Source organism: Aplysia californica, unplaced genomic scaffold, assembly GCF_000002075.1.
Source record: "Aplysia californica isolate F4 #8 unplaced genomic scaffold, AplCal3.0 scaffold00022, whole genome shotgun sequence".
NCBI lineage: Eukaryota > Metazoa > Mollusca > Gastropoda > Aplysiida > Aplysiidae > Aplysia > Aplysia californica.
In genome coordinates this window covers 1,484,377-1,496,147 of record NW_004797292.1, presented here as the reverse complement: position 1 = coordinate 1,496,147, position 11,771 = coordinate 1,484,377, and the positions used below count along the sequence as shown (strand labels likewise).

Sequence of the window (11,771 nt, the reverse complement as noted above, 5' to 3'; positions counted from 1 at the left end):
TATAGAGGGGGGGGGTTATAAATGGTCAGTATTACTATAGAGGGTGGGGGGAGAGTTAAAATGGTTAGTGAAACTGTATAGACACAAACATACACACTGGCCAAAGTCACACCCATAGACACACACATACACAATGGCCAAAGTCACACCCATAGACACAAACATACACACTGGCCAAAGTCACACCCATAGACACAAACATACACACTGGCCAAAGTCACACCCATAGACACACACATACACACTGGCCAAAGTCAAATCTATAGACACACATACACACTGGCCAAAGTCACACCCATAGACACACACATACACACTGGCCAAAGTCAAATCTATAGACACACATACACACTGGCCAAAGTCACACCCATAGACACACACATACACACTGGCCAAAGTCAAACCTATAGACACACACGCATACACACACACACACACACACACACACACACACACACACACACACACACACACACACACACACACACACATGCACTCAAACACACACATACAGAGACTCATGCATACACATAACACACGGGCATGCGTGCGCACTCCCATACACACACACTCTCTCTCACATATTATCTCTTCAACCACACATCTGTATCGTCATAGTTCGTTCCTCTTTCTTTCGGTTTGCATCAACTGTACTCTCAGTACTCTACCAGCGATTTTTGTGGGTGTTTGGTGGGTGCCACACGCAGGTCCTACTTCTTTTCTATCCTTCTTTGTATCTGTCTGTAAGTTTTGCTTCTCTTTGCTTGATAACTGTTATTAGGATGTTGTTCTTCTCTTTTTGCAAAAGTAAAGGCCGCACAATCGAAGCTGCTCTGAAGGCCACCTGTTCGAAAAATCATCAGTACTAGTGACCCTTTCCCACTTTTCTCCCCTAGCTATATATTAACTCTTAATTAATGTCCGAGGCCTTCTTTTGGTATGAAATCTGAAGTTGACATATAGGTCACCAAATTTGGTCATTTAATCAAAACAAGTGAACCTATTTCAATAGTTCATCAAATGAATGAACTCCTGGTGAAAGACACTTGTTTCTGCAATTGCTGAAAAGTAATTTGATATCAAAGTCGCTGTAAATGGATATGCCCAAGCCCCTGCCAGTGGCTCACCCACACAAGCCACATGTTATTATTTATAATGATATTGTTCAAAATTTCCACCTGTCTAAGGCAACCTCTTTTCTCCTTGACAATGAATGGCTGTCTTGGACGATTATGACTGCATTTATGTTCTTAGATCTTGTTTTCCGCCGACTTGTACCCACTCAACTTTGTGACGTTGTCCAGATCACCCTTCTTGGCCGGCCTACGTAGAACTGACCAACGGGAAAATCTACGGCTGTGACTTGGTGGTCAGTGCCACAGGTGTGGTCCCCTTCACCGATACCGTGTTGCCGGGCAACCACTTTGAGCTGGCTTCAGACGGTGGTCTCCGGGTCAACGACAAGATGGAGACGTCACAGCCACATGTGTTTGCTGCCGGGGATGTTTGCACTGCATGCTGGGAGCATTCCCCTCATTGGCTACAGGTTCCTGGTTTTTAGGGGTTTTTTCTTCTTCTTTAATCCTGGGGTATGCTTCCTGGGAAGCTCACATTGTTTGAGAATGCTATCTGGTCTATTGGGGTAACAGTATAGATTGTTAAGCGCATAAAACTTGCTGTTGACTGGGAATTTGCGCTATACAAATACTATCTATTATTATTATTTTTATTATTATTATTATTATTACTGTCCATTTTTAGGGTGCTATGTTAATAGTCTCATTCGTGTCAGATAATTGTTCACTATGAGAACACGAGTAAATAAACATGCAATATATCAAAGTCTAGAAGAAACAAAAAAAGAGTAAACCTATTAATGTTAAGATTTAATTGAGTTGGATTGTGATGTTTTCTTCTTTTAGCTTTTGTTGCCTATTCTAGCTCCCTCCAGGACATGGGACACGATGTACCGATTTCGTTATTTATCCAAAGGGTTGAGAGTCTTTAGTCTGAAAACTGTTTTTGGATGCAATTGAATATGTGTCATGATGCGGTGGAATCAGGCGCTCGTCAATTTTGGGGCATATGGAGGTATTGGTATCATCTTAAGCCTGTCCATTTGCCTTGCTTTTAATGAAAAAAATATCCATTTATGTTGGATAAAAGTCAAAATGTAAGCGATTGAAGGAGGCGGGGGTTATGGTTTCAGAGGTAAAATAAGCGAGAAAATTGCTGCAAAAGTTGAGTTATTTCCTTAGTTTGAGAGTCTGTTGAAACAGAAAATTTACTTCTTTCATGCTTTTAATCAATGTTTTTCAGTAAAATTCACACATAAATGTGTTCTTTAGTGGGCATAAAAGGTGTTGAGCCGAGAAAAAAAATTTGATAAAAATTACCAAACCTGCAGAAAAATGCCAGTTTCTTGACTTTCCATTATTTTGACATGCGCCTGATTTCACCACGCTGCCTCACTTATAACATTTTTACCGTATAAAATTTTGGTTGAGAAGAAGATTCGATCCGGTAAGAATAAAATACACCAAAAACCATGAAATAAATAAAATTAAATCTCTGAGTCTCTCTGACCTATAAATTGCAAGTGAGAGCAAAATATTGTCAGGTATTTTGGGGGTATTTTGTGCTATGTAATTAGTCAAAAAAATTCCCCTGAGCATTTTACATCATATTAATGTACTGCACTAGGCTTTTCACTTGTGTTTGTTCAAATAAAGCCACCACATGCTTAGAAAGTGACTGGAAGAAATTTAATACATGTTTTTCATTTGGATTAAACTTATATACTTTATCTTTCTCTCCGCACAGATGCGACTGTGGACCCAAGCACGTCAGATGGGTTGTTATGCGGCAAAGTGCATGGTGGCATCTCACTCAGGAGAGGATGTTGTCATGGATTTCTGCTTCGAACTTTTCGCTCATGTCACGACGTTTTTCCGATTTAAGGTGAGGGCAATGAGGTTGATGGTTTAGTTTGTTTTGAGGTCCTGGGTGGTTTGAAGGAGTCTCTGATAAGTTCTACATCTTTATTTTTCAGTTTCATTGTGTCTTGTGGGAAGATTTGAAATCTATGGAGGTCACAAAACTGTTTTAGCGAAGTGGAGCTAGGTCTGTACATACTTTGAGTCTACTTTTTTTAGGGTCAAAATGACATCAGGAAGATAGAGGGTACAATATTATCACAGTACAGTCGAAATTGTCCTATATGTCCACCCATTATTGAAGAGAAAAATGTGATCAGGCGCTCGTCAAAATAATAAAAATGAAGAAACTGGCATTTTTCTGCAGGTTTGGGAATTTTTATCAAATTTTTTTGTTTTTTTGCTCAACCCCTTTCATGTCCATTAAAGAACACATTTCTGTGTGGATTTTATTGAAAAACACTGATTTAAGGCCCCAAAAAATGCAAATCTCAAGCTAAGGAATCACAACTTTGGCGGCCATTTTCTTGCAAATATTATCTTTGAAACCAGGTGACCCTGACTCTTTCAATCACCAATATCTCGACTTGTATCCAAGATAAATGAATGCTTTTTTCATCTCGAACAAAACAAATGAACTAACTTTAAGATGCTACCAATAAATATACGAGTGCCTGATTCGTCACACTGCCTCACTAGTGGTTGTCTTAGATCTATAGGTGGATGTTTTGAATACTGTCGTCATAGTATTTTTTAAAAAGATCAAGGGGCTAGCAGGAAGTTGTCATTTGTGGAGGTGATTATCTGAGACAGGCTGCCATTATAGCTGGTTCAACTGTATTTATTTTTGTTCAAAGTGGTTCCAAATGAAATATGTTGGGATGGGAAGTTCTTCTACCTGTTTCACATACTTGGTAATGATTTTAATAATGATAATTGCATTTCTATACCCTGAAACATTCTTGGCTTCATGGGAGGTATACAGCACTTCTTTGTCTTTTATTTCTGCCTGATGCTGGCTTCCTGTCAGCACTAGCTGACTGTCTTTGTCTCAGTTGTGAGTTAGTGTCTTATTCTTCTATTAGGAATTTAATCTAGTTAGAGGTTTTTTTGGTATTGTTTTGGGTTTTTTTGTTGTTGTTTTTTTCTTTTGGGGGTGGGGGAGGTGGTTACGGCTAAGGCTAAATGCCAAAATGTGCAGATTGAGTTGGAAGAAATCTGTTGTCAACCCAAGTCAGCTCTTGATATGCACAATGCTGTGTAATGCTGTTACAGTGCAGTCCATTTATAACAGCCTCCTTTGTTACAAGAATTTGGACATAAAGTGATAAATCAAATCCCCGTGTTTTTTTTTTCTCTGTTAGTGTAAGTAATATGAACCTGGCTATAACGGGGTTCAATTTGCACAGACTCGGATATAACAGTGATCTTGCAGCACATGAACTTGCTTTCAATCTGTCAAATTATTCAAATTTGTCTCTACCGAGACATCTCACCTGTTTGTATGATCGCTTGCCTAAACACAACCTCCCCACCCAACCACCCCCTCAGTGTCAGCAAAACAGCCCACTGTGAAAGGATCTGCTGTAATCAAATATGTATTGTAAGCTGAAGGTGCAATGGTACTGGTAGTTTCCCTTGATAACGGTTATAACAGGTCCCATCTGTCCTGTTATATCCGAGGTTGACTGTATGTTTTCAGTGACCAAAGAGTATGTAAATTGTTATGGTATGATTTTTTTTGTTTTCGGTCTCTATTTTTCTTTAGGTTGTTTTGTTAGGCAAGTTCAACGCTCAGGGACTTGGTGATGACTTTGAAATTTTGCTTCGAGTGTCCAAAGGTATGAAGTCATGGCATAGAAAGGCTTGCAAGATGTGTTTATTTTTTTGTTATTCAAACTGTATAGTTGTCTGTGCATTAGTGTGCTGCCTGTGCTTCTGGTTTTGTGTCAGATTGTGTGTGTCTGTTTTCATTTGTGAGTTTGGTTAATGGTATTTTGTCCACGAATTTTAGTCTAGTTGAGGTCTTCCTATTCGCGGGTGGTTGGAGGATGCCATTAGTAGGTCCTACTTCTTTACTTTCCCTCTTTTATTTCTGTTCTGTCTGTCTTTCTTTTACCAAGCACTAAATGACTTTTACTGTGTTGATGTGCTTTTTAAAATTAAACTCAAATTCCTTTCTTCAAATAAGTTTATATTGTCTGTCGTGTGTGACATAATGACTATTCCCATGTTGGCCCTACAGGGAGTGGAAACCCCAGATGTGCATAGTAGGTCAAGTCATTTCTGGTCGAAAATTTCAACAAGACCTTTACTGATTTAAATATAGATTTATTGAATTTTGTCATGTATTTTTTTGTTAGAATATTCTGTGTGTTTGTATTAAAGTAACTTGTGCATATTAATGAATGCGTATGTGACTGTTCACACACGTTTATGCATCAGTCACTCTATAGATGTGTAGTCCTTTGTGTTTTTATGTGTTTTAAGGCATTTATTTTTACTTCAAACTTCCATTTTTTAATTTCTTTGTGTTCTTACTTCCATGAGAGGACACAAAGTGATCCAATGTGTCGGTGCATGCAAATGTGCATTCGTGCATGCTTTATTTATAATTAATAATACATTTAAAGAAAAAAACACATTTTTGTGGGAGGTTGGCGGGTGCTCGGATGTGGTTTGCTCCTTCTTTCCTAACAAACATCTATCATCTTGACCTCTCCTTCTTTTTTGTATTTGTTACTCTCTTTTGACACCTCTAATCTTGGGCACTTATATGACCTTATTGTGTTGCAAGTGCCGTAAAAGACTTACTAAAACTAAAAGTCATTTTTTATTGCTGTGTTGCAGATTAGACTTTAATTAAAAGATGTCCTTTGATCTTTGTATCTTGAATTTACTATGTGAACTGTAATTCAATATTTATTGCAGGTAGCTGGCAGCGGCCATAGGTAGGCAGGCCCTACTTCTTTTCCTTCTCTCTTTGTTTCTGTTTGGGTGTCTTCCTCGTTTTGCGCATTTCATGACTAGTATTGTGTTGATGTGCTTCTCTCTTCTCAAAAAATAAAAAAAAACAATACTTTTTTTATAATGGCATGTTTTTTTTCAGGTGAGGAATATGTCAAAGCCATTCTTCAAAATGGACGATTGATGGGAGCTATCTTGATAGGAGAAACAGACCTGGAGGAGACATTTGAGAACTTGATTCTGAATGCGATTGACTTGACGCCTTTCAAAGACAACTTATTAGAGCCTGGTATTGATATCGAGGACTTTTTTGACTGAGTTCTGAGAGAGAACTCTATTGATTCGCCTGTGATATTGTGTGCCTTCAGGTTCATTTCTTCTCTGCTTTGTCACCATTGTTTAGAATTTCCCTTTGACTTTTTCCCCACTGTGAGCTGTATTTTGGGGCATGACTTGATGACTTTCAAAAATCTCGTCCTCTGCAGACTTTTATAACAGACACAAACCACTGTTTTATCTTCAGAGAACTATTTTATTTCTTTGAAATGTCTGATAAAAGCCCTCATACCAACTGATCCTCAGGATGAACAAATTATAGGCCTACCCATGCAAGACCGCGAACAGATACAGAATACTCCGGTGGTTCACTGCGAGCCCCCACCTGTGCCTCTACAACAACAGCCGTTAACTCCTCGAGTTGTGTTTACCTCATGTCAGATCCCGACGCGGAAGTCTCGCCAGCCTCTTTCTGTGGGTCCCCTCGGGTTGCCAAGTTGTCTGTTTGACGTTAGGTGCCAAATTACACATAATACTACATCTCCCTCCCTAAAGTAGTGGTGTCCCTTCACTAAAACTCTCAATGTTTGTTGAGTGCCAATGAAATGTAAATCTGGATCTAGATCTATACACTTTGCACACTGTCTTGTTTGCACAATAACTCAAAGGCGATGAGGAAATAAAAGTGGAATGAAAATGAAAATAAATGTTCAAAGACAAGACTCAGCTCTTGTGAGTTGTCCTTATATCTCTCCCTCAGATGTTTTACAAGTCTAGCCTCTGAGGTGGCTTGATGGTCCTCCCAAAGCTGCTGGTACTGGTAGCTCGAGGAGTTAACGGCTGTTGTTGTAGAGGCATGGGTGGGGGCTCGCTGTGAACCACCGGAGTATTCTGTATCTGTTCGTGGTCTTGCATGGGTAGGCTTATAATTTGTTCATCTTGAGGATCAGTTGGTATGAGGGCTTTTCTGTTCCTCCGTGTTGGTGAATCACTGTTGTCCGGCTGAATGATGTATGATCTCGGGCTATGGTGTTGTTTGATTACCTTTGCATTCCGTCCCATGTCTTTGACGTAGATGTTGTCTCCAGGGTTCAAACTAAGCTGTGGCTTTCTGGCGAGGTGGCGCATGTTGTGCTGCTTGTACATGTCTTCTCTGTAGTTATTCTCCCTTTCTTGGAGAAGCACTGGATTTGGTGATTGAGGGTGTAGCTTTTGTTCCATGATGGGCAATTTTGTCTGCAATTTCCGGCCCATTAAAAGCTCACTGGGAGAAAATTTGTTCAGAAGAGGAGTGGCCCTGTAATTTAAAAGTGCAATGTAGGGGTCATCAGCCTTTTTCAATAGATTCTTAAGAGTTTCAATGGCTCGCTCAATCATGACGTTACTTTGGGGATATCGGGGTGAGCTGGTAATGTGGGTAAAACCGTAGTTTTGAGCAAATTTTTGGAACTGCATACTTGCAAATTGGGGCCCATTGTCTGAGACTATGACATCGGGTATTCCATGTGTCGCTATGACTATGATGGATTTCAGCTTGATGATCACATGTCCACTTGACAGCTCTTCTAGTGTCCTTATTTCTGGCCATCGAGAATAGTAATCCGCTACTGCTGAAGTTACATTCAAAGTGAGGCCTGCGTCTTGGAGACATTTCATCACCTCTCGTACTCGTTTGTCGTGAGTGTCTTTGTCTGGGGCATGTATGATAATGTCGTCGATGTGACATACTGTGCCATCTTGTTCACAAAGAATCTCTACCATTGCGCGCTGGAAGACTTCTGATGCTGATGAAATTCCAAAGGGTAGCCTATTCATGCAGAATCGGCCAAATGGAGTCAGGAAGGTAGTGTACTTTCGAGATTCCTCTGATAGCGGAATTTGCCAGAAACCACCCGATTTTGCATCCAGTTTTGTGAAAAATTTACTGCCTGCGAACTGTGCAAGGTCTTCCTCTACGGACCTCAAAGGATGTTGAGAGCTGTTAAGTCGACACATATGTGAATTGAACCGTCTTGTTTAGGGACGACTACCATTCCTGCACACCAGTCTGTGGGGTCTGTTACCTTTGAAATAACACCTTGATCCAACATCTGTTCTAGCTGTTTTTTTACCTTAAGCAAGAGGGGGTGGGCTATTTTCCTAGGTGTGTAGATGTGCGATTGATCTATGTTTTCATGCAGTTTAATGGTGTAAGGTTCTTTCAACGTGCCCAGACCTGAGAAACGTTTGGGAAATTCTCACTTGAAATCTGGCTTCGGTTTTTCAAGTTCTTGTACTCTAGTGACTAATCCCAACTTGACACATGCATCGCGGCCCAGGAGCGAGTGCTGTTGTCCTTTCACAATATACGTTTTCTCTACCACTCTCTTGTCTTTGTGACTCAAGGTCTTTGTTGTGTAGCCTAGAACAGTCACGTTTTGTGCTCCCGCAGCATGGAGTAGTTTGTCTGGTCGTTTAAGTTCATTGGGGGCAACATTGATGTCTTTTTCACCCATGACTGTAACTGGAGCACCAGTGTCCAACTTGAAAGGGTGCAGATGTCCATCTATCTGGATCCCAACTGTCCAATCGCTGTCGTCTGTGAGTTGGTGCACTTGTCCAAGAAACGCATTAGGAGGTTTATCTTCTGAGCCAGGATGTAAATCCAAGTTGACCTGCACCTCAGCCACCTGTTTGGACCTGGGCTCTAGTGTCTCTGAGGCTTGTTCAGTCCCTGAGCAACAAACCTTTTGGTAATGTCCGAGTTTGTTTGTTGCAGGTGTTGTAACGTGCTGTACGAGCTGGACATTGAGTCTGTGGGTGGTTGGAATAGCCACAAAATCGGCAGGATGAAGTGAGCTTACTAGGTACGTGTTGGTGTTGAGATTGCGTTTGTGCACTGGGATAGGAGCGCTGAGGGTTGCGATTCGTAAGTTGTCTTTGGTTTTGGTTCCATTTCACTGCCTCTACGTCTGCTGTCATGGAGTCTTGAAGAGCTTTGCCCTGGGTTGCGGCGTCCTCTGCAGAACGGCAGATGTGTATACATTTTTCCAGTGTGAGTTGCCTTTCCTTTAGTAAGTCTGTGCGAGCCTGTTGGTCTTCAATGCCCGTGACAATTTTGTCTCGTATCAATGAGTCTCTGCAGTCGTTGCAAATGTTGCAGCTTTTAGCAAGTCGTCTAAGATCTGCCAGGAATGTGTCGAAGGCTTCTCCGTGTGCTTGGTTTCTCTTATTGAATTTGAAACGTTCGTAAGTTTCATTTTGTTCACCTATGACGAACTCATAGAATTTTTTGATAATTTCTTGAAGTGAGCGGTCGCTTTCACCTGTAGTGAATTGAAACCCATTGTGGATTCGGAGTGCTTCGTCATCCAAGCTATGGAGAAAGAGTGCAACTTGGAACCTTTGATCTTAGTTTTCTAGACGTGAGAGGAGGGCATATGTATTCCATCTTTGCTTGAATAACTTCCAGTTTTCTACTGGATTAGACCCCAGGACCGGTTTGTCCGGTGGTTTGATACCTGCAATGACCGGTTTCGTGGTCTCCTCTTCGGCCATCTCTGGGCTAGATCTAGATCACCGTTTACACACTAATTACCTGAGTTATTAAACAATAAATGTGCTCAGTCCTTCAGAATATCCCTAGATCTCTAGATCTTTATTATTTTGTCTAGATGTTGCACGATATGTATAGATTGACATTGATTCTGGGTTCTTAGAGTAAAGGCTGCCACCATGTTGTGTTTACCTCATGTCCAGATCCCGACCCGGAAGTCTCGCCAGCCTCTTTCTGTGGGTCCCCTCGGGTTGCCAAGTTGTCCGTTTGACGTTAGGTGCCAAAGTACACATAATACTACACAGAGTTTTATGACAGAGACAAACCACTGTTTTATCTTTAGAGAACTATTTTATTTCTTTGAAATGTCTGATAAAAAAATGATAATAATTTCCCTGTATTTTGATGTGTAACACTTGAGTTTCTTTGTAAAATGTTGAAGTGGATGATTGGTGGGTGCTCTTGTGTGGTTTACTGCTTCTCTCCTTTCAAACGTCTATTGTTGATATCTCTCCTTTTTCTTTGCTTTGAATGTTACTCTGTAGTAACTCCTCTTATCTTCAGCACTTTTATCATCTATGTGTTGCAAGTGCGGTAAAACTCTCTCTAAAACTAAACAGGAAAATTACGAGAAATTATCTTTTTTCTGGTTGCCATCAGAATAGATAAAATGGTCGCCAAAGGGGCTTGGTTACAAAGAGGAAAATGGTTTGGTTGGGAAACAGTTAATGTGGGACAAATGACAGAACAATTGTGTTCATGCTACTGTTATCACAATTACCATTAAATAAGCAATTTATGAACAATGTCTTCGCCTTGTTTGCATTCAGCTGTTTTGTAAATGTTCTACACCCTCTTTGATACAATTTAGATCATTTAGGAGGCTGGCTGTTAGGGCCAACCTGCACTGAGTAGACACTGTGTCTCAGCAGACAGGAAAATAATGATAATAATAATAATAGATAGATAGCATTTGTATTGCGCAAATGCTCACTTAACAGCAAGCTCTATGCACTTTACAAATTACAATCTATATTATTACCCCTGCTGACCTGATAGCATTTTGATACAATCTCAATTCCCTGGGAAGCATACACTGCAAACTGCCATTTTTTATAGGCTCTAAAACACTGACATACTGACAAAATCTTTCGCTGTCTGTGGCTCGGTACCCATTCTCACCAGGGTGAAATGAGTACAATTTGTTTAAAATGCCTTTATTCCCAAGAACATAACGTTGGGCCTGAGGCTCGAACCTCCAAGCCCACAACCTCATGAATACAAGTTTGGTAACCTGACCACTGGACTACCGATTCCACTTGATAAAGGAAACTTTCCCACTCAGGAAATTTACTCTTGGTTTTTTTTGCAAACAAGAGTGAAGAACGTCTACGCATCAACATAGATTCCGTTTTCAGCTATTTTACTTTTCTCTTTTTTTGTGTAGGTGGTTTTTATGTCCCCAATGACACAATGTAAATGATGTAGGAGGCGGCTTGTATCTTGTCTACTGGGACCAAACTGGGGTGAGAGGGATACTATGTCCTAGCAGATAGGCAGAGATAATCAATATAAGAATTTAATCCACATGCGCACCAAACTCGGCTTTTTTTAATGTGACTGCCTGACAGAAACACCACAGATGCTGATCAACTATTATGAATCCTTGTGAATTTTAAAATCTATATTAAAGAGTGATGAATTGAAAACTCCTGTCCTAGGTTCATATTTCTATAATATTTCGTGTCATTTAGTCTTCTGAAAGTGGTTGTTTGGCGGGTGCTGTCATGTGGTTTGCTCCTTTTTTCCTATCAAACATCTATCGTCCTTATCTTTCCTCCTTCTTTTTTGTATTTGTTACTCTCTTGCAACACCTCTAATCTTTGGCGCTTACATGTACATGACCTTAGTGTGTTGCAAGTGCCATTAAACTCTTCCTAAAACTAAAACACTTCTAATAGTTAGTCTTGTTAGCCCCAGAGCTGCAGTAAAAGAGTGCTGCCTGATACCATGAGCTCGATGGTATAAGTAAATACGGACCCACCCCTCACCCCCCC

At 40.5% G+C, this 11,771-nt stretch overlaps 1 protein-coding gene across 3 annotated transcripts in view; it reads left to right on the top strand.

Annotated features, from left to right (window-relative positions):
* LOC101862472 (pyridine nucleotide-disulfide oxidoreductase domain-containing protein 1) overlaps positions 1–10,517 on the top strand; it is a 23,060-nt gene extending 12,543 nt beyond the window's left edge. For 2 of the 3 annotated variants that reach the window (XM_005090829.3, XM_005090828.3), the window contains exons 11-14: positions 1,305–1,546; positions 2,824–2,961; positions 4,705–4,777; positions 6,046–10,517. In XM_005090829.3, coding sequence (XP_005090886.1) covers positions 1,305–1,546; positions 2,824–2,961; positions 4,705–4,777; positions 6,046–6,221 — 629 coding nt within the window. In that variant the 3' untranslated portion in view covers positions 6,222–10,517. The remainder of the gene's footprint in view (positions 1–1,304; positions 1,547–2,823; positions 2,962–4,704; positions 4,778–6,045) is intronic. The other variant, XR_004859125.1, reaches the window with a different exon arrangement.
* The last annotated feature ends 1,254 nt before the right edge of the window (positions 10,518–11,771 follow it).